Raw genomic sequence first — 23,810 nt, 5'->3', positions numbered from 1 at the left:
ACAGAGGGATCTAGGAATAATGGTGCATAGTTCCCCGAAGGTGGAATCTCATGTGGATAGGGTGGTGAAGAAAACTTTATAAATCAGAGCATTGAGTATAGGAGTTGGGATGTAATGTTGAAATTGTACAAGGCATTGGTAAGGCAAAATTTGGAGTATTGTGTACAGTTCTGATCACCGAATTATAGGAAAGATGTCAACAAAATTGAGAGAGTACAGAGAAGATTTACTAGAATGTTACCTGAGTTTCATCTCCTAAGTTACAGAGAAAGGTTGAACAGGTTGGGTCTTTATTCTTTGGAGCATAGAAGGTTGAGGGAGGACTTGATAGAGGTATTTAAAATTATGAGGGGTATAGATAGAGTTGACGTGGATAGGCTTTTTCCGTTGCGGGTGGGAGAGATTCTAACAAGAAGACATGAGTTGAGAGTTAAAGGGCAAAAGTTTAGGGATAACATGAGGGGGAACTTCTTTACTCAGAGAGTGGTAGCTGTGTGGAACGAGCTTCCGGCAGAAGTGGTTGAGGCAGGTTCAATGTTGTCATTTGAAGTTAAATTGGATAGCTATATGGACAGGGAAGGAATGGAGGGTTATGGGCTGAGTGCAGGTCGGTGGGACTAGCTGAGAGTAAGAGTTCGGCATGGACTAGAAGGACCAAGATGGCCTGTTTCCATGCTGTAATTGTTATATGATTATATGGAAATTTGGATGGGGGAGACATTGGCTGAGTTGTGTTCTTGTTATATTGAGAATGTAGCCATACTGATTGAAAGTTTCAAAAAATTCAGTGTATTCTCGAGTGTGGTTTGTGTTGTAGATGTTGTCTCTTTTTGACGTTACAGATGAGTAGGTTGGTTCTTTAAAAAAATAAGAAAGTACTCCCTCTTTATATAGCTCTGTATTTTAGTGTACTTCCTGTATCAGTTTGTTACAAGACCCACACAACCAGTTTTTAAATGTCTTTCTTACTTTCACTATCAAGTTAGTGAAAACTTTGCTCTAATTAATTGTTTTCCAAAGTGGGCACCCAGGGGTTGGTAGGAGTTTCTAAGGGGGCAATAAAGATAAAGGGGTCATGAAGGGGTGCACTTGGTAGCAAGGGGAGCAACTGAGGGATTACAGGCTTAATTTAAGAAAGGAATTATTTATTATATGCATTTGATCGACAGTGCTTCCATAATTGATTACAGTAATCATGTAATCACTTCAACTCTTGCTAACCCACCATTCTCTTAAGATTTTGCTTGAAGCACATTCTAGTTGTTGAAAAGCAATGTGACACTTCTATATATGGAACACCATGAGAAATCTGGTTTAAAGAAATTGTGTTGTTTCTGCCTGCACACTATTGCTATTCACTACCGTAGTACAGTGTTTGCTAGCACGATTCCCATATTCTAATCACACAGTGCCAATTCCTGTGAATTAGGGTATTGCATTCAATGGAGTAAAGTTCAGAACCTGCCCTATCGAATAGTCTTGACCACCCTTCTCGAGCCCAAGGCAAACAGAGATGCTGCTGCCCCACTTTATCTACCTTCAGGCAGAAAGTCAGGTTTTGCCTGCGCTATGATGATGTCATTAATTTCCCCTTTATTGATTGCAGCGCTTGAGGTTGGACTTAAACAATAGGTGATTGACTGTGCTTATTAATCCATAATGAAAATGACAGAAGCAAACCAAATGAAAAAGAAGTGTGGACAGTATCTGAAATACGGATTTATACCAGCACCAAGCAATCAACAGCAGCCAATGTGTCCGTTGTATGAAGAAGTTGTTTTCAAATGAGACAATGAAACCATCCAGGCTCTTTGAACATTTGAAGAGAATACACTCTGAAAAAGCAAACAAAAACTTGGCTTATTTTCAGTTACTTTGTGAAAACATTCAGAAATGCCAACATCTCACAACAAAACAGTGATGGTTTGTGCACTTTATACAACATTTAATTGCTCATTGTTAAATCTGGAAGACCCATACGATTGGAGAGCAACTGATTCTGCCAACACTAAGGGAGATTCTGAGTATAGTTTTGCATAAGTCACTGGACCAAATAATTGGAGAGATTCTGCTCAGTGACAACTCTGAAAATATGGAAGACACATTGTGGAACATATCTAGGACAACAGAATTTGTCTTGCAGTTGGATGAGCCTATTTTGCCAGGCAACAACTCTTTGCTTCTTGGTTACGTTTGCTTAATAAAAGGTGAAAGCATGGTTCAAGAGTTGTTATTTCGGGGAGTCAGTTTTTCGGGTGTTGAGCAATTTTTCAAAAAGAAAGACATCCCACTCACCAACTTTCTTGCTTGGGTAACGGATGGGGCACCATTAATAACAAAACGCCACTGTGGGGTTATCACTTTCTAGAAGAAAGCTGAATCCCAACTTATTTACCGTTCATTGTGTAATTCACAGACAAATTCTTGTTGCAAAAAACCCAAATGATTGGCTGCACAAATCATTAAATACTGTTATCACAGCAGTAATTAAAATCAACTCCCATGCTCTCAATTCTTGATTATTTAGAGAACTTTATACACTGTATTGAGAATGATGAACAGTTTGTATGCTTGCTGTTGAACACGGAAGTCAGATGGCTCCTAGAAGGAAACTGTCTGAAACATTTTATGTGCTTTTTTGAAACTGATAAAGTCTTTTGAAGACTCAAATGCTTCATTCAGTAATCAACTCAAGAATATTAGGCATGACATTGCTTATTTGTCAGAATTATCTACAAAGTTTAATGAAATCAATCTTCAACCACCAAGAATGCTTTCTGTGCCTCCAGTGACTTAACTTTGGCAACGTCCGAGGCAACACAGCTGCCCTGCTGTCGGACTTGCCAATGCAAGAGTGAATCGGACTTGCAATATTCTACGTTATCAATGTCCAACAGGGTCGGTCTTGCAATCACAAGAAGAATGAAAAAGGCAATCATTTCCACTGTTTGCTGGATCACACACCACCTTGGTGGTTAAAGCAGACTGCGAATCTGTGCACAGCAAATCAAGCTCCATTGCTATCCAGCAACTTGCTAGTGGCATAAACCTGCCATACTTGACGTTCTTAATGTCTAGTAGTGTCTCGTGATTTATTTTTTTAAAAAGAAGACAACATGAAAGATAAACAATTGCATCTTTGTTTTGACCCAGGGAAGTCACTGTGTCCAAGTGGACTGCCCTCTTACTGGAAGATTCATCTCACTGGCTCTTCTTTTAACTTTGGAATACCTAGAAAACAGCAGGACATACATCAGAAACACAACCGATTGGCAGATACTGGAAATCCACAGCAACACACACAAAATGCTGAAGGAAGTCAGGTCAGGCAGAATCTATGGAAAGAAATAAAGAGTCGATATTTTAGCTCTTGTCTATCAATTAGAGCATATAGTTTATCATCTCCTCACTATTAATCACCATGCTTCTCAACCTGGACCTCTGTACCTTTTTCTGGGACTGGATTCTCAACCTCCTCATTGGGAAACCATGGTCAGTATGGATCAGTGATAACATCTCCTTACTGGCAATCAACACAGGTGTATCTCAAGGATGCTTAGACCAGTGTTCCACTCTCTCTGCACCCTTGACTGTGTGGCTAAGCAAAGCTCAAATGGCATTTATAAATTTGCAGTTGACAGCCCAGTTGTTGCTAAAGTCTTAGATGGTGACGAGAAGGTGTAGAGCAGTGAGGTAGATCGTCTGGTTGATGATTGTTGCAACAGGAACCTCACACTCAACGTCAGCAAGACCGAGATTTGATTGTGGACTTCAGGAAAGGGAAGTCGGAAGAGCATGCACCGAGAGTCAGCAGTGAAAAGTGTGAGCAGCTTAAGTTCACGTTTATCAACATCTCCAACACTATGCGGTCATGAAGAAGACACAAAGTGGCTCTACTTTGTTCAGAGTTTGAGGAGATTTGGTATGTCACCAAAAACTCTTGCAAGTTTGTTTAGATGTGTGGCGTTGAGCATTCTGACTGGTTGCACTTCAGTTTGGTGTGGATGTACAGGATAGCAAGAAGTTCCAGAAGATTGTAGACTCAGTCAGCTTCATCACAGTCACAACCCACCCGCCATCGAGGACATCTTCAAATGGTGGTGCCTCAACAAAATGGCATCAATCATTAAGGTCCCTCGCTGTTCTCGTTCCCACTGTCAGGGAGCAGGTACACCAACCTGAACCCCCGCACTCAAAGATTCAAGAACAGCTTCTGCCCCTCTCATGAGATTTTTGAATGTCCTATGAGCGCATGATTATACCTCATTATTAATCTTTAATGCACAATTTATTTTGCTGTTTGTAGTAATTTTAATAAAATCTTTCAATGTAAAGTAACAAACTTTGCTACTGCAAAGTAACAAACTTCACATCATATAAGACAGTAACATTAAGCATTATTCTGTGGCGCGTAGCCAAGTGGTTAAGGCATGGGTCTAGTGATCTGAAGGTCGCTAGTTCGAGCCTCAGCTGAGGCAGTGTGTCGTGTCCTTGAGCAAGACACTTAACCACACATTGCTCTGTGACGACACCGGTGCCAAGCTGTATCGGCCCTAGTGCCCTTCCCTTGGACAACATCGGTGGCGTGGAGAGGGGAGACTTGCAGCATGGGCAACTGCTGGTCTTCCATACAACCTGGCCCAGGAAACCCTGGAAACCTTCCAAGGCGCAAATCCATGGTCTCACGAGACTAACGGATGCCTATTCTGATTCTGAAGTTGCAATTATTTGGCTTTATTACTGACTTCAGTTCTGAGTGGAGTTTATGAGCTGAAGAGGGACATCTCATAGCATGAAAGTGTAAGGTGATGATGGGAAAGCTAACAGGACATCAAATGCATCTGACAAAGGGGCTCAGAACTGAGGCTTTGATTTTGTTTCTGTGGATACTACCTGACCTCCTGAGTGTTTACAGCATTTCTTGTTTTATTTCATATTTCCAGAACATAATGTTTTAATTATCAAGTATTCCTTTGTTAGCAGCAAACCCCAGAGTTTATCCTTATCATATGAAACGTAAATGACTGAGAAATTGTGAAAGAGGAGAAATTACATTGGTGAATTAGAATTAAATCATATGAAAAGAGAAGCACATATCTGTAAATAAGACATCAAGAGACCAAAAGTATAAAAAATATATTGCAAGCATTCTTAAACCACAGTGTTTCCTATGAGGGAATGATACTGAACATCATCATCATCATCATCAGATGCTGTGCCCAGTTTGAGCTTTGACTGCCATGGCCCACACACTCCTCTTTCAGGTCAAGTGGATCAATTCATTGGTATTCATTTCCAGTTTTCTGGCTGCTGTCTCCATCATTATTTGTCTTTGTCTTCCTCTTGTTTTCTTCCCTTCAATCTTTCCCATAATTACCGTGCATTCTAACCCCCTTTCCTAATCACATGTCCAATGAAGTTACGTTGCATTTTCATGACCTCATACAATATTTCTCTTTTTGTGTTTGCTCTGTTCATGACATCCTTGTTAGATATTTGTTTTGTCCATGATATTCTTTGCATCCTCCTCAAAAACAACATCTCTGCTGCTTCAATTCATTTCCTCGTATTACTAGATATTGTCCAACATTCTGAGCCATATAACTGGATAAATGTAACATTTCAGTACTCTGAGGTGGGTTGTCAGGCCTAGTTTAGTGTTGGTCAGTATAGTTTTCGTTCTCGTAAAGGTGCCTTTTGCCATCCCTATTCTTCTTTTGATGTCCATGTTGCACCTGCCATCTGATGTCACCCAGTTCCTAAAGGTTTCTCCTTCTTTTTGGATATCACCATACATTCTGTCTTTTTGCAATTGATAGATAGACCCATTTTTGCACTTTCTTCAACAACTATATCAATAAAGTTTTGTAGTTCTTCCTCCGTACTTGCAAGGGTGTGTTTTCTCCCCTGATTTGTTTAATGTGTACAGTGAAACAATATTACAAAAAATAAGAGATATCTTGGGAGTCAAAGTTGGTGGTGAAAACATCAATAATTTCAGATATTGAACATAGCACATTTAATAAATTGTTGTTTACAAGTGTTTTTAATGTATTTAGTTTTTTTTTGTGACGCTGTTTGGTACTGTTCAGTTTGTAATGCACAGTACAAAACTTGATTGAATTTCATATAAAATTTTAGTTAATTTTTACTTTAAGAGCTTTCAGCTGCACTCTACATATTTTTGAAAGTGAAATCTACTATGTGGTTTTCACTGTATCAAAAAATTCCATTTGATGATGTTCAAAGAAATCAAAAATACACACATTTCAAAATTTTGTCCTCCAGAAATGATGGTCATTGGAAAGGCTGGAATTTATTTTTGTTTAGTGTTTTTTAGCAAAGTAATGAGTCCTGTTCTACTAGCTTGAATGACTGTGGTCTGAGAGATGAAAGAACTTTCACAATGCTGTTAGATCATCTTTAAATCTGTGATGATGCAAAAATGGTGAAAGATGTCTTTTTGGCTTATCGTGTATACTGAACATGAAGGTCAGTACTTGGTTTATGGACATCTCTGCCAGCCTTCAAGCACTCAATGGAGTACTTAATGTTGTAAAGATCCCTTGCCGTACTGCCCCTCGGAAGGTGTGTTCCAAATTTCAGCATCACTCTGGGTGAAAAAATTCTTCCTTAAATCCCCAAACAATCTCCTACCCTTTACCTTAAACTGTGATAATTATTCACTTTACAGGGCCCAAGAGGCAGCATGACTTTTTCAAAGGGTCAGAATTGTTTCTAACAAAGTTAAGTTTCTAACCAATATTCCTTGTTCATCTTAATGTTGTAAACAAGTGAACAAGGAGGTCATGTAGGCCCGTGTTTAATCAACTTAAGTCAAAGGGGTTATAATAATTGGTCTGCATTGAACCAGGCAACACTGGTCAGTTATTTGTCCATTGTGACTGAGTTCAAGGAAATTTGCAGACCTGGAATTTAAGGTGGGGGCTTATATGGGAGACAGGGTTTGAGGGTCGGCACAACATTGTGGGCCGAAGGGCCTGTACTGTGCTGTACTATTCTATGTTCTGTTTGATTTTGTTACTTACAAGAGAAAATCTGCAGATGCTGGAAATCTGAGCAACACGCACAAAATGCTGGAGGAATTCAGCAGGTCAGGCAGCATCTACGGAAAAGAGTATAGTTGACATTTCGGGCAGAGACCTGATGAAGTGCATTGGCCTGAAACGTCAACTATACTCTCTTCCATAGATGCTGGCCTGCTGAGTTGCTCCAGCAATTTATGTGCGTTGATTTTGTCACTTAGCACATTAAAAATGGTTACAGGTATGGTTTTAAAAACGCGAACACGAGGAAATCTGCAGATGCTGAAAATTCAAGCAACCCACATAAAAGTTGCTGGTGAACGCAGCAGGCCAGGCAGCATCTTCCTGACGAAGGGTCTCGGCCCGAAACGTCGACTGTATTTCTTCCTGGAGATGCTGCCTGGCCTACTGCATTCACCAGCAACTTTTATGTGTATTGCAGGTATGGTTGATAGTTGGGAAATTTCTGTACTCGGAGAGTCACCCCTCAGCATTAATATTGGGTGTCTCGGATCTCTTTCCCCGAAGCTTTTGGACCATCTGTGTGAATTACTTTGTCTCATCAAGGGTATTTGAAGAACATCACATGCAAATAATGTCAACTAGTAGCAAAATGGTATAGATGTTAGAAAGCAATTGGGATTGTTAGGAATGGCAAGGAGAATGACAAAGACGGTGAGACAGAAAGCAGAACTAGAATTCATTCCTCTTCCTTCAGTTTGTGTGACAGACTATTATATTCTTTAAGTTTGTAAGAATTGTACTTGTGTTTGGAAATTCTTTGTAATTTATAAATCTTTTGTTATTCTGAAATCTTTTATAAATCAGGAATCCTCTGAGTTTTAAATGTGTTTTAAGATCCATTTGTCTAAATTTAAATGTGTATCATTAAAAATTAAACAAACTCTGTGTAAACTACTTAGTTAGCTGAAAATATCTTTTCCATGGTAGGGAAGGGGGACCCACCACTCAGAGTGAGTACTGGCATCTAGACTCCGCTGCAGACACTAGGTGTGGAAATTAGCTGGTCCTTGAACAGTAGGTTGATGTATTATAAACTCCCTATGGTGAGGGTACCCATAATACGTATATTGGACAGGGAAAATCTCCTTTTGAGTTTAGGATTTTGTGGACAATGAACCCAATACTATCATAGAGCCTAAACATAGGATAGGTGTCTAACTGATCGTAAGGAGAAAAATAGCAATTTTGACCCTTTTAGGATAGAAAAGTAGACTGTCAACGTCTCTGAAGGTCTCTCCTAGGTCCAGCATATTGATGCAATTATAAAGAATGCACAAAAGTGGCTATATTTCATTAGGTTTCTGGGGAGACTTGCTATTTCACCACAGACTCTCGCAAATTTCTACAGATGTACTGTGGAGAGCATTCTAGCTGGTTGCATCACAGTCTGGTATGGAGGGGCCACTGCACAGAATTGGAAAAAGCTGTAGAAAGTCTCTAACTCAGCCAACGTCATTATGGGCACTAGACTCCTCAGCATTAAGGATATCTTCAAAAGGTGATGCCTCAAAAAAGTAGCATCTGTCATTGAGGACCCCCGTCACGCCGGATATGCTGTCTTCTCATTGCTACCACCAAGGAGGAGGCATGGGAGCCTGAAGACGCACACTCAGTGTCTTAGGAACTGTTTCTTCCCCTCTACTGTCAGATTCCTGAATGGATAATGAACCCATAAACACTACCTCACTATTTTTTCTTACTCTCTTTTTGCACCACTTAATTAATTTTTAATATTTTTGTAATTTATAGCTGTTTATTCTGGTTTATAGTTTTCATTACTATGTATTGCAGTGTACTGCTGCTGCAAAACAATAAATTTCATGACATATGCCAATGATATTAAACTAGATTCTTCTGATTCATCATCTTGGGTGTCTCAGTTTCCTCCACAGTCTTCTGGGTTTGAAGGGAGTTGAACAATACTATGAACCCACTAATCTTGCATTTTGTGTCTTTCAAGTGCATTAAAAATGAGTGAGTGTCAGTTGCTCCTAATCAATAAGAACTTATGCAACACTTAAAATTTCTCAATTTGTGACTGATTTTCTTACCCACATGCAGTAATCCGTGCTGGGTGCACTGTATTGTCTCACAAAAGTAATCATGATTCTATCAGAAAACAAAGGTCAGGTTATTTGGAGAACCTCCCCTCCGTACTGTCTCAGTCAGATATTTGATGCAAGTTTTAATAGTTTTGTGGAAACAATCCATACTAGACAAAAGCTTGGAGATTCCCAAGACTCAGAAGACTGCAGATGCATAGGAACAAATTGTTGACAATTCCTCTCCCCCTACAGATGCTGCTCGAGCCACGGAGTTCTGTCAGCAGGTTGTTGCTTGGATTTTCTAAATTATGTGAGTCATTGTGACATTCTTAGTCATGGACAGGTCGGTCTTGCTACTAAACCAAATGACTGGCAAGTTACTGAACAAGGTAGAGTGTTGATTCTGTATGTGTGCACACATTTTCCCTGTGTTTAATACTAATTAGGTGTCCGTCCAGAGTGAGGAATTATATCTAAAGTGTTCCAGTTACTCTAGGTGCATAGATACTTTATTGATCCAAAAGGAAATTAGTGTCACAGTAGTATCACAAGTACACAGATATACACATATTAGAAGAGAAGTAAAAAAAGAATAAACAAACAAGTTACCTCTAACAGCCTAACAGAAGGGGTTCATCACTTCCCCAGCTGTGGGTTGACTCACTATAGAGCCTAATGGCCGAGGGTAAGATTGACCTCACAAAGCGCTCTTTGGAGCAAGACAGTTGTCTTAATCTATTACTAAAGTGCTTCTCTGTTCAGCCAAGGTAGCATGCAGAGGGTGAGAAACATTGTCCAGAATTGCCAGGATTTTCCATAGGGTCCTTTGTTCTACCACAGCCTCCAGTGTGTCCTGTTTGACTCCTGTAACAGAACCAGCCTTTCTAATCAGTTTATTGAGCCTGTTGGCATTGCCTGTGTTGATGCCATTGCTCCAGCACACCACTGCAAAGAAGATTGTACTGGCAACAACAGACTGGTAGAATATTTGAAGGAGAGGCATGCATACTCCAGAGGACCTCAATCTCCTCAGGAAGTAGAGGTGGTTCTTGTACACAGCATCTGTGTTGGTGCTGCACTCAAGTCTGCCATGCTGGTGCACCCCAAGTTACTTGAGGGACCTCACCATATCCACATTCTCACCATCAATAACAGGGAGCATTGCAAGCTTAGTCTTGCTAAAGTCCATCACCATCTCCTTTGTCTCACTGATGTTGAGCTGCATATGATTCAGCCTGCACCATTTGACAAAGTCCTCCACCAGGGCCCAGTATTCATCCTCCCTTCCTCCCTTTATACACCCAACTATTGCAGAGCCATCAGAGAATTTCTGCAGATGAGATGACTCAGTGTTGTATCTAAAGTCTGAGGTAAACAGGAAGGGAGCCAATACAGTCCCATGGGGCCCCAGTGCTGCTTATAGCCATGTCTAATGCACAGCTCTGAAGCTGCACAAACTGTGGTCTGTCAGTCAGGTAGTTCATTATCCAGGGTACAATGGAAGTGCCATCCTGCATTGAACAAACTTTTTCCCCAGCAATGAGAGCTGTATGGTATTGAAGGCACTTGATAAATCAAAAACCATGATCCTCACAGTGCTGCCCTGCTTATCCAAATGGGAGTCGGCTCTGTTCAGCAGGTAAATGACAGCATCATTGACTCCAACGTGCTCCTGGTAGGCAAACAGCAGGGGATCGAGGGCTGATCTGACCAGGGGTCGGAGGTGAGCCAGGACCTGCCTCTTCAGGGTCTTCATGATGTGTGAGGTCAGGGCCACTGGATGGTTGTCACTCAAGACTTCCAGTTGGCCCTTCTCGGGTACTGGGACCATTTATGATATTTTCCACACAGTCAGGACCCTTTCCAGGCTGAGACTCAAATTGAAAATGCACTGGAGGACTCCACACAGCTGTTCAGCTCACTCCTTCAGGACCTTGGGATTCACACCATCCGGCCCCAGTGCTTTGCCAGGTCAAAGTTTCCCCAAAGCCCTTCTCACCTGCTCAGTAGTGAAGGTGACTGGGGAATTGGTGGAAGGTGGGAGCCGGTGGGGGATGAAGATTGAGACAGTAGTTGTTAGTATGTGGAGATGTGTGGATGGTAGGTGCAGGGCAAGGAGGGGATGTAGTCAATGGCAGCATTGTTACTCTTAATACTGGGAATTGTCAACTTCATTTTGCAGTCCTGAGGGAAGTCTCGGAGTCAATTTTATTTTTCTTTACCTCTTATCACATGCTGCTATTAAAAGAGCAAAGGAAACAGCATTCAAAGGTTACTGAGTAAACCTTATGTGGTAACACAGTCAGGGTATTTTGATATTTCATTATTACTCAATGTATCCGCAATCTTTGGTTTCTCACAACCTTTCTAACACAGTCAGGTTTAAAATCTTATCACAGTGCAGCTTCACTTGGGAGCTTTTGACGATTATATTTGTACTGATGGATCTCCAGACTGTCATTGCTTATTGATGAGCAGTTGATTATTAGAAGCTTTTTGCATCACAATCCTGAAATGGCAGGTCATTGAACCTATAGCACAGAAATGGGCCCTTTGGCTCAACCAGTCTATGTTGACAAAGGGATGCCAATCCCATTTGCCTGCATTAGAGCCATATCCCTCTTCACCAAACCTATCTGAATGCGTTTTAACTTGTATTATACACTCCTCTACCATTTCCTTTGGCAGATTGTTCCATTGATTCACCATCCTAGGCTTCATAACAGGTTGTAGACTTTAAAGTATTTTGTGTAACTCTTTGTAAGTATTACATTCAGTAAGTTTAAAATTGAATAATAGTGATGAAAAGAAATCTGGTGCTGTACAAAGTTTGACATTTTTCAGAGGTATTCTTGAATCTGTTAGCTCAAGTTATCAGGACCCTGGTAATGGGATTTCAAAGTTCCAATTAAATCTACAGCACTGTGCAAATGGCTTTTTTATATATATATCTATCTCTCTATATATACACCATCGCCAGTAGCCCACTTCACGCACTCACCACTCTCTGCGTACAAAAAAAACCAACAACTTACCCCTCACCTCTCCTCTGTACCTACTTCCAAGCACCTTAAAACTGTGCCCTCTCGTGCTAGCCATTTCAACTCTGGGGAAAAAGCCTCTGACTATCCACACGATCAATGCCTCTCATCATCTTATACACCTCTGCCAGGTCACCTCTTATCCTCCGTTGCTCCAAGGAAAAAATGCCAAGTTCACTCAACCTATTCTCAAAAGGCATGCTCCCCAATCCAGGCAACAACCTTGTAAATCTCCTCTATTCCCTTTCTATGGCTTCCACATCCTTCCTGTAGTGAGACGACCAGAACTGAGCACAGTATTCCATGTGGGGTCTGACCAGGATCCTATATAGCTGCAACATTACCTCTCGGCTCTTAACCTCAATTCCATGATTGACGAAGGCCAATGCACCGTATGCCTTCTTAACCACAGAGACAACCTGTGGAGCAGCTCTGCGTGTCCTATGGACTCAGACTTCAAGATCCCTCTGATCCTCCACACTGCCAAGAGTCTTACCATTAATACTATATTCTGCCATCATATTTGACCTACCAAAATGAACCACCTCACACTTATAGAGTGCCTAAGACTTTTGCACAGTACAGTATGTATTGCACTATACTGCTACTGCAAAAAAAAAACATTTTCATGATATGGACATGACGGTAAACTTGAGTCTGATATGGGCCCCAATAGTGGATTGAGAGTTAGAAGGGGGCAGGAAGAGCAAATTGTAGGAAAAAGGGGAATGGAGAGGTGGGGAGTGGGTAGCACCAGTGAGACATTTGGTAATGATCAATAAAACAATTGTTTGGAATCAAATGACTTTGTGTCAGGGCTGGGTGTATCTGCACCTGTACCAAACCCCACCCTGGCTCTCCTTCTCTACCATCTGTCCCACAACCTTCCCGGGGCGTATTCCCAATGTTTTTTCACTCCTGGCAGATATACAAACTTGCTCTCCATTCCACATTGATAATTACAGTACTATACAAAAATCTTAAGCACCCTAGCTTATATACTGTATTATCAAAGTATATAATACGTCACCATACACAGCCCTAAGATTCATTTTCTTGTGCACATTCACAGTAACTGTAAAGAAACACAGTAGAATCAGTGAAAAAAATGTACCTAAGACAGGCAACAAGTAACCAATGTGAAAATGAGAGCAAACTATGCAAATACAAACAGGAAAAAAACAAAATAGAGCTTTGACCAGTGGCCAATCTGGACACTGGATGTTTGGAGAGGAGGGGACTTCAATCAGGTCCACTGCCTGAGGATAAAAGGCATGAGTGGGTCATGGCAGTGTAATAGAGGTTTGACCAGCAGCCAGTCAGTGTTTCGGATTGATGAGTAAGAGCAAGTTAAAGGAAGGCAGGGACAAGCACTGCAGCCATCACTGCAGTGGCCGTTGTCTGAGTGGTGATCTTACGGCTTTAGCTCTTCAAAGGTTCAGCAAAGAGAAGTTTCACTCAGAGAAAGCAAAGGAAAGAAAACTTTTTTTTTCATTCTCTTCTTTATATCTGCTAGCTAGGACAGTAGGTATGACAGACAGGATAGTGAAATGCTCCTCCTGTGGGATGTGTAAGGCAGGGAGACCTCCGGTATCCATGACCACTACAACTGTGAGAAGTGCACCCTATGCTTTCGCCATCGTTTTGAGAGATTTTTAACAGGTCAGTCTGCAAAAAAATCACTTAGCAACTACCATCAACAGATCGCTTGCACTATCAGAAGAAATGTCACACTGGACCATTGCTACACCACCATCAAGAATGCCTATCGTGCTATTCCATGCCTTCGCTTCGGGAAGTCTGATATCCTGGCTGTACTCTACTCCTTGAGTATAGGCAGAGACTGGAGACTGAAGACTGCAGCACCAGTAGTGAGGACCAACAAGGGAAACATAGAAGCGCCTATAGGACTGCTTTGAATTGTTGGACTGGACTGTATTCAGGGATTCATCTTTGAACCTGGATGAGTATGCTGCAGTTGTTACCGACTTCATTAAAACCTATGTAGATGAGAGTGTGCCTACAAAGACCTACTGTACATTCCCAAACCAAAAGCCGTGGATGAACCAGGAAGTAAGTCATCTGCTCAAGGCCTGATCTGTAGCATTCAAGTCTGGCAACCCAGAAAGCCAGGTATGATTTGCGGAGGGCTATTTCAAGGGCAAAGAGACAATTTCAAATGAGTTTGGAGGCAACATTGGATGCATGGCAACTCTGGCAGGGTTTGTAAGACATTACTTTCTACAGAGCGAAACCCAATAGCATGAATGGCAGCAATGCTTCATTACCAGATGAACTCAATGCCTTCTAAGCCTGCTCTGAAAGGGAGAATATAACTACAGCTGTGAAGATTCCTGCTGCACCTGATAACCCTGTGATCTCTGTCTCAGAGGCCGATTTTAGGCTGCCTTTAAAGAGAGTGAACCCTTGCAAGGCGGAAGGTCCCGGTGGAGTATCTGGTAAGGCTCTGAGAACCTGTGCCAATCAACTAGGGGGAATATTCAAGGGCATTTTCAACCTCCCATTGCTACAGGTGGAAGTTTCCACTTGCTTCAAGAAGGCAACAATTATACCAGTGCCTAAGAAGAATAATGTGGGCTGCCTTAATGACTATTGCGTAGTAGCAATCACATTGACAGTGATGAAATGCTTTGAGAGGTTGGTCATGACTAGACTGAACTCCTGCCTCAGCAAGGACCTGGACCCATTGCAATTTGCATATCACCGCAATAGTTCAATGGCAGACGCAATCTCAGTGGCTCTCCACACGGCTTTAGACCACTTGGACAACACAAACACTTATGTCAGGATGCTGTTCATCGACTATAGCTCAGAATTTAATACCATCATTCCCACAACCCTGATTGAGAAGTTGCAGAACCTGGGCCTCTGTACCTCCCTCTGCAATTGGATCCTCGACTCGCTAACCGGAAGACCACAATCTGTGCGGATTGGTGATGACATATCCTCCTCACTGACGATCAGCACTAGTGTGTGTGCTTAGCCCACTGCTCTACTCTCTATATACCCATGACTGTGTGGCTAGGCATAGCTCAAATACCATCTATAAATTTGCTGATGATACAACCATTGGTAGAATCTCAGGTGGTGATGAGAGGGCCTACAGGAGTGAGATATGTCAGCTAGTGGAGTGGTGCTGCAGCCAAAACCTGGCACTCAACGTCAGTAAGACGAAAGAGCTGACTGTGGACTTCAGGAAGGGTAAGAAGAAGGAACACATACCAATCCTCACAGAGGGATTAGAAGTGGAGAGAGTGAGCAGCTTCAAGTTCCTGAGTGTTGAGATCTGTGAGGATTTAACCTGGTCCCAACATATCGATGTAGTTATAAAGAAGGCAAGACAGCAGCTATACTTTATTAGGAGTTTGAAGAGATTTGACATGTCAACAAATACACTCAAAACTTCTATAGATGTACCATGGAGAGCATTCTGACAGGCTGCATCACTGTCTGGTATGGAGGGGCTACTGCACAGGACCGAAAGAAGCTGCAGAGGGTTGTAAATCTAGTCAGCTCCAACTTGGGCGCCAGCCTGCAAAGTACCCAGGACATCTTCAGGGAGTGGTGTTTCAGAAAGGCACCATTGATTTTTTTGAGGACCTCCAGCACCCAGGGCATGCCCTTTTCTCACTGTTACCATCAGGTAGGAGGTACAGAAGCCTGAAGGCACACACTCAGCAATTCAGGAACAGCTTCTTCCCCTCTGCCCTCCGATTTCTAAATGGACATTGAACCCTTGGACACTCCCTCACTTTTGTTAATATACAGTATTTCTGTTTTTTGCATGTTTTTTAACGTATTCAATATTCACATACTGTAATTGATTTACTTATTATTATTTCTTTTCTGTTCCATATTATGTATTGCATTGAACTGCTGCTGCTAAATTAACAAATTTCACGTCACATGCTGGTGATAATAAACCTAATTCTGATTCTGAGCAGCAGTTTCAAACAAACTGCGTTAAGGAGTCAGAGCTGGAACTGGATGAACTCTGGATCATTCGGGAGGCTGAAGGGGTGATAGATAGGAGATGTAGAAAGGTAATTACACCCAAAATGCAGGACCCAGGAAACTAGATAACAGTCAGAAAGGGAAAGGGGTGAAGAAGCTGGTACGGAGTACCACTGTGACCATCCCCCTTAACAATAGGTGTATCTCTTTGAATACTGACTGCGGGGGTTGGGGGTGTGGGGGTGATGATTTAACAGAGGAAAGTCACAGTGGTTGGGTCTCTGGCACTGAGTCTGCCTCTGTGACTCAGACGGGAAGGGAGAAGAAGAGGCACAATGTGGTGGTAGGGGATTTGTTAGTTAGGAGAAGGAACAGGAGGTTCTGTTGGTGAGATTGAGATTCCCGGATAGCACGTTGCCTCCTGGATGCCAGGCCCAGGGTCCAGGATATCACAGATTATGTTCTTGGCATTCTTAGGTGGGAGGGTGAACAGTTAGGAGTCATGGTCCATGTAGGTGCAAATGATATGGGTAGAATGAGTGATGAGGTTCTGCATAGGGAGTTTAGGGAGCTGGGTGCTAAGTTAGAGGGCAGGTCCTGCAGAGTTGTGATCTCAGGATTGATACCTGTGTCACATGCTGGTGAGGCTAGAATTAGGAAGATTATACGGTTTAATACGTGGCAAAGGAGTTGGTGTAGGAGGGAGGACATAAGAATTTGGATCATTGGTCTCTCTCCAGGGACGGTGCAACCTGTACAGAAGGGATGGTTTGCAACTGAACTGGAGGGAGAGAAATATCCTGGTGGGAGGGTTTGTTTATGCTGTACGGCGGGGTTTAGACTAGAGTTGCAGGGGGATAGAACCAGAGTGCCAGAACAGTTAGCGGAGAGTTATGGAGGCAGATGTTGGTAAGACCTCAGAGAAAGTTAGGAATCAAAAGTTTGTGCATGGTTTGACAAAATCAAAAATGGTGAATACACGACTGAAGGTGTTGTATCTGAATGTGTGTAGTATACGGAATAAGGTAGAAGAATTTGCAGCACAGTTGCAGATTGGCAGGTATGATGTTGCAGGTATCACAGAATCATGGCTGAAAGATGATAGCTGGGAGCTTAATGTCCATGGATACGCAATTTATCAAAAGGAAAGGCAGGAAGGCAGGGGGGTGGTGTTGCTCTGTTCATAAAAAAAATAAAACTAAATCGTTAGAAAGGGGTGACATAAGGTCAGAAGGTGTTGAATAATTCTGGATAGAGCTAAGGAACTGCAGGGGTAAAAAAAACCCTGATGGTAATTGTATATAGACTCCCAAACAGTAGTAAGGATGTGGCCAACAAATTCCAATGGGAGATGGAAAATGCATGCCAACAGGGCAATGTTACAATAGTCATGGAAGACTTCAATATGCAGGTAGATTGGGAAAATCGGGTTGGTGCTGGATTCCAGGAAGGGGAATTTCGAGACTTCCTCAGAGATGGCTTTTTAGAGCAGCTCGTGGTTGAGCCCACTAGAGGATCAGCTATTCTGGATTGAGTGTTGTGTAATGAATGAGAATTGATTAGAGAGCTTAAGGTAAAAGAAACTTGAGGGACAAGTGATTGAATACACCCTGAAATTTGAGAAGGAGAAGCTAAAGTTAGATGTATCAGTATTACAGTGGAGTAAAGGGAATTACAGAGGCATGAGAGAGGAGCTGGCCGGAATTGATTGGAAAAGAACACTGGTAGGGATAACAGTAGAGCAACAATGGCCGGAATTTCTGGAAGCAATTCAGAAGGCACAGAATATATACGTCCCAGAGGGGAAGAAGTATTCCAAAGGCAAGATGACACAACCATTGCTAACAAGAGAAGTCAAAGACAACATAAAAGCCAGAGAAGGCTTATAATAGAACCAAAATTAGTGGGTAGCTAGAATCAGAATCAGGATTATTATCACTGGCATGTGTTGTTAAATTTGTTAACTTAGCAACAGCAGTTCAATGCATAACATAATATAGAAGAGAAAAAACAAAATATAATAATAATAATAAATAAGTAGCTCAATTACCGTATGCATATATTAAATGGATTAAAAATTGTGCAAAAAACCCAGAAATAATATATATTAAAAAAGTGAGGTCGTGTCCAAGGGTTCAATGTCCAATGTCAATGTCAATTTAGGAATCGGATGGCAGAGGGGAAGAAGCTGTTCCTGAATTGCTGAGTGTCTGCCTTCAAGCTTCTGTACCTCCTACCTGATGGTAACACTGAGAAAAGGGCATGCCCTGGGTGCTGGAGGTCCTTAATATTGGACGCTTCCTTTCTGAGACACCGCTCCTTGAAAAATGCTCTCCATGGTACATCTATGGAAGTTTTTGAGTGTATTTGTTGACATACCAAATCTCTTCAAACTCCTAATGAAGTATAGCCACTGTCTTGCCTTCTTTATAACTGCATCGATATGTTGGGACCAGATTAAATCTTCAGAGATCTTGACACCCAGGAACTTGAAGCTGCTCACTCTCTCCACTTCTGATTCCTCTATGAGGATTGGGAAGATTTCAAAACCCAACAAAAGGCAACTGTAAAACTCATTAAGTAGGTAAAAATGAAATATGAAAGTAAGCTAGTCAGTTATATTGAAGAGGATTTCAAAAGTTTCTTCAGGTACAGAAAGTGTAATAGAGAGAAGAGAGTTGATATTAGATGTCTGGAAAACGATGCTGGAGAGGTAGAATGGGGCACAATGAAATAGAAGATGAACCGAATAACTATTTTGCGTCAGACTTCACCATGAAGGACACTAGCAGTATGGTGGACGTTCCAAGTCTGACCTCCGTGGTTGGGAAGATGTTGGAGTTGATTATTAAGGATGAAGTCTCCAGGTACTTGGAAGCACATGATAAAATAGTCTGTCGGTGACTAATGGTGTTCCACAGGGGTCTGTCTTGGGGCTGATTCTTTTTACATTATATGTCAGTGATCTGGATGATGGAATTGATGGCTTTATTGCAAAGTTTGGAGATGATAAGAAGATAGGTCGAAGGACAGGTAGTTTTGAGGAATTAGAGAGACTACAGAAGAAAGACCTAGACAGTTAGGAGAATAGTCAAAGAAGCAGCAGATGGAATACAGTGTTGGGAAGTGCATGGTTATGCACTTTGGTAGAAGAAATGAAAGATTGATTATTTCCTAAATGGAGAGAAAATACAAGAAACTGTTGTGCAAAGGGACCTGGGAATGCTTGTGCAGGTTAATTTGCAGGTTGAGTCTGTGGTGAGGAAGGCAAATGCAATGTTAGCATTCATTTCAAGAGGACTAGAATATAAAAGCAAGGATGTAATGTTGAAACTGATGAGGCCTCACTTGGAAGTATTGTGAACAGATTTGGGCCTCTTATCTTAGAAAGGATATGCTGAAACTGGAGAGTATTCAAAGGAGGTTCACAAAAATGATTCCAGGATTGAATGGCTTATCATATGAAGAGAGTCTGTTGCCTCTTGGGCCTGGAGTTTAGCAGAATGAGGGATGACCTCATTGAAACATTGAACGGTGAAAGACCTTGATAGAGTGGATGTAGAGGAGATATTTTCTATGGTGTGAAAGTCTAAGACGAGAGGATACAGCCGCAGAATAGAGGGGTGTCTTTTTGGAACAGAGATGAGGTGGAATTTCTTTAGCCAGAGAGTGGTGAGTCTGTGGAATTCTTTGCCACAGGCAGCTGTGGAGGCCAAATCTTTATGTATGTTTAAGGGAGAGGTTGATAGATCCTTGATTGGTCAGGGCATGAAGGGATATGAGGAGAAGGCAGGAGATTGGGGCTGAGAGGAAAATTGGATCAGCCATGATGAAATGGTGGAGCAGACTTGGCGGGCCAGATGGCCTAATCCTGCTCCTGTATCTTACAGTCAAGAGAATAAATAAGCAGTAAATGTTGAGAACTCTTGAATGTGAGTCCATGGGTTGTGAGAACAATTCAGTGTTGAGGTGAGTGAAGTTGTTTGATGTTATCCCCTTTTGTTGAACAGTCTGATGGTTGAAGGTAATAACTTTTCCTGAACCTGATGTGGGTCCTAAGGCTCTTATACCACCTTCTTGATGGCAGCAGTGAGAAGAGAGCATGGCCTGGATGGTGGGTGTCCTTCATGATGGATGCCGATGGCTGCTGTTTTTTCGCAAAGCTCTTTGTAGATGTGGTTAATGGTGGGGTGAACATTACACACGGTGGACTGGGCTGCATCCACCACTTTTTGCTGTACCTAATAAAGTTGCCACTGTGAGTATGTTCATGGTCGTCTTTTGCTGTAGCCCATCCACTACACAATTCAATGTGTTGTGTGTCTGGAGATGCTCATCTGTACATCACTATTGCAACGCATAGTTATTTGAGTTTACTGTCTCCTTTCTGTCAGATTGAAGTAGTCTAGCCATTCTCCTCTGTCCTCTCTCATTAACAAGGCAATTTCACGAACTGAAGTGCCACTCACTGGATATTTTTGCCTTTTTTTTTGTACCATTCTCTGTAAACTCTAGAGATTGTGTGCGTGAAATTCCCAGGAGATCAGCGTTTTCTGAAATACTCAAACCACACTGTCTGGCACCAGATTCACTTGGATCACATTTCTTTCCCTTACTGATGTGTGGTCTGAGCAACAACTGAACTTGTTGACCATGTTTGTATCTTTTTATGCATTGAGTTGCTGCCAAATGATTGGCTGATTTGCACTAGCAAGCAGGTGTACAGGTGTACCTAGTAAAATAGTCACAGAGTGTGTCTGTAGCAAGCATGACTTGCTAATAGCTGGTAATTTGTTGCTTGCTCAGGTGTTCTTCAAAAATCTCATTTTGAAGGAATTGTTTAAGGAATAAATTTGTAAACCCAGAATTATGTTAATCTACTTAGCACACCCACTATAACAGGTGTGCTGGAAGCCAAACCACCAAGGAATATATTGCCTCTTTAAACACAAGCTGCGTTTAAGGTTTATTTACATAATTAACTTCCAATGTATGGTATAAACAGGATATATTTTGAGGACCCATAAGGCATGGCCTTTATCCTACTGTGAATCTGAGCAGGTAACTGAATCTCTAAACCCTGTGAATACTGCAATGATGTTTAATATTTCTGTTTGTTTTAATTATAAGAGCAAGTGTGAGGTGATGTAGTTGAAAACAACCTCAGAACAAAATGTGTTTAGAAACATTGTTCAAATACTCCTAGTTATCTATATGAAGAATTGTTTCATAATACCCTGTAATCAAACGTAATCCCTTGTCACTTTGTCAGACTCTTCATCTGTAGGTAACCTGATGTTTGTGTGAATTTTCCAGTCAGTTTTCGACATACATTACAGCCCATGTCTTTGATCTCACACATGTGGTCATTATTCACTTGAGTCCTTACATTAACTGATATATTTGTTTTGCTCTCCATATTTGCTTTTTGAACATTTAAGTGTTTCCAGCATTTCCTGTTTTTTCGATTTCTAGCATTCACAGTTTAACTTCCAATCCAAATTAATTCCCCCTTTCTTTGTTTGAGTTGTCAGTTGTTTTCAGCTAGGGCTGTCTTAGTGAGGTGAACTAATTGCATTGATCAGGGATAGAACTTGGTGTCTTGTTGATCTATAAAGTTCTGCTACCCACTGCTTTAAATTATCTTGAGTCATGAGTCTTAGATATAGACATGTGGGAACATGTTCTTGTATTAGCAGTAGATGTAGTTTCCTTGAAATCATCTTTTGTTAGGTAGGAAGTAGATTGGAAGAATAACTGACGTCAATTATTAACATTTTATTCATATTTATGAACTGAAAAAATGTATCGGCGTGATTTCCTCTTGAAGGAGGGTAACAAATGGGCAAGAAGGAACTCCTTTGGAAGAGGAATATAATTTGCAAGGTGCAACTGGTGACATAAATAACAAGCCAGGAACATGTTCAGTGAGTGATCTATGTTGACCAGACATTCTGTAAGGAGAGGTTGTGAGGAACTTGCTTCAATACTGCAGTTATTAATGTTAAGTTCCATTTAGAAACAAATCATGTTGAACATCACTACTTTAAGATGCCCTAAATGAAGTTTTTATAACATGGCTGTTAGGTATCAGGTAGAAATTGTTGCAGAATGCACAACAGCAGGAAAAGTGATGTACCAAATTGGTCTGATATGCTCTTGGACTCCTACCATGTAGTCAGCTTGGCAAAGTGTGTGGAATGCTGAGTATTGATGGCTGAAGTCACCCCTGTTGCAGAGTTCATGTTTCTTGTATGTTTAGATTAGAATTTGAGTGAAACACTACCTGAGGAGACTTTCATTTCTCCAAACCAAGTTATGTTGCACTATCGTGTCTGATCTAATCTTAAATGAACTAGATAGCACACCTGGGTCAAAAATGTCAAAGTTGCTGGTGAACGCAGCAGGCCAGCCAACATCTGTAGGAAGAGGTACAGTCGACGTTTCGGGCCGAGACCCTTCGTCAGGGCTAACGTTAGTCCTCGGCCCGAAACGTCAACTGTACCTCTTCCTATAGATACTCCCTGGCCTGCTGCGTTCACCAGCAACTTTGATGTGTGTTGCTTGAACTTCCAGCATCTGCAGAATTCCTCATGTTTGCATGGGTCAAAAATGTTTTGTGTTTCTCCAAATTTCTGTCAGTAGAATTGGTCCTAATCTAGCAATTTCTTTTCATTTTCTCAGCAATAGTTTAGTTAGATATCATTTTAATGTTGCAGATCTAATCGTCAGCTTATGTCCAGGATTTGAAGTTCAGTTATGGCCTCTGGTGTTGCCTGATGTGTGTTTAGGAAAGTGGTGAAATTCAGCCATGGGTCACTGGCTTTACAGTGGAATTCATTGCCTAATTTTCAAGTATGGAATTGTATATGAAAATTTATTTGATTTTCTGTTGGCAAAGGAGATGGCTATTCTTTGTCATCATTTTATCATCGCAGGTTGTCCATCACCAGCTGATTGTTGCTCAGTTATGCCATTTCAGCACTGCGCCTGACGGCAGATTTGTGCTGATCAGTGGCGTTGGCACCATTTTTTGTTATCTCTGTAATATGATAAGATGTAAGAGTACCACATCCAGAGGAACTTCAGTTGGACATAGAAGAATCTTACTCTTCGAGAAAATGTGTCGACTCAGTTTTGGCTGAGGTTGTAGCAATTACTCATCACTGTTTTCTAATGGTATCTAAATTCTTGAATTGTATTCACAGCCAAGGAACAAATATTGATGAATGAAGATCCAAATGGCTGTTTTAAAGAAATTAATGAAGAGTCTGCAAAGAAAGAAATGGTGTTTCAGGTAAGTAATGGAAGTAAATTTGGTTTATTTAAATATAGTTTCCTCTCGTTTCTCCTATGGTTTTACTAATAAATATTAAAATTACCAGTGAGCCAGGACACAAAAAAAAGCCTAATAAAACTTGTAATAAAATTGAAGCAAGTTGCACTGCCAATTTTATTTATTTTTTCTGTATGTGATTGTCAATGAAGGACTATAATTATCTACACCTTTTGTTCTTTGGGTTGACTGAGCAGTTGATAGATGTGCCCCTTATGATTCACAAGATTTTGGAAACAAAGTCCTCTGTAGGACATGAGCACTGGACAAAAATTTTTTTGAAAGTGTTGCTTCCTCAGAATCTTTTTTTGGTTATGCTAGACCACATGATGCTGAACACAAA

The 23,810-nt window shown here is 41.3% G+C and overlaps 1 protein-coding gene across 6 annotated transcripts in view; it reads left to right on the top strand.

Moving 5' to 3' along the window:
* Positions 1-23,810, top strand: part of znf438 (zinc finger protein 438) — a 269,715-nt gene that overhangs the window by 143,501 nt on the left and 102,404 nt on the right. For all 6 annotated transcript variants that reach the window (XR_010017441.1, XM_063044329.1, XM_063044331.1 and 3 more), the window contains one exon: positions 23,340-23,428. Coding sequence is in view for 4 of the 6 variants with exons in the window: in XM_063044329.1 (XP_062900399.1) it covers positions 23,340-23,428 (89 nt within the window). In the remaining 2 variants the exon portion in view is untranslated. The remainder of the gene's footprint in view (positions 1-23,339; positions 23,429-23,810) is intronic.

This window comes from Mobula hypostoma, chromosome 3, assembly GCF_963921235.1.
Source record: "Mobula hypostoma chromosome 3, sMobHyp1.1, whole genome shotgun sequence".
NCBI classification, from domain to species: Eukaryota; Metazoa; Chordata; class Chondrichthyes; order Myliobatiformes; family Myliobatidae; genus Mobula; species Mobula hypostoma.
The sequence above is the reverse complement of the archived record's forward strand: the minus strand, read 5'-3'. Positions and strand labels throughout refer to the sequence as shown.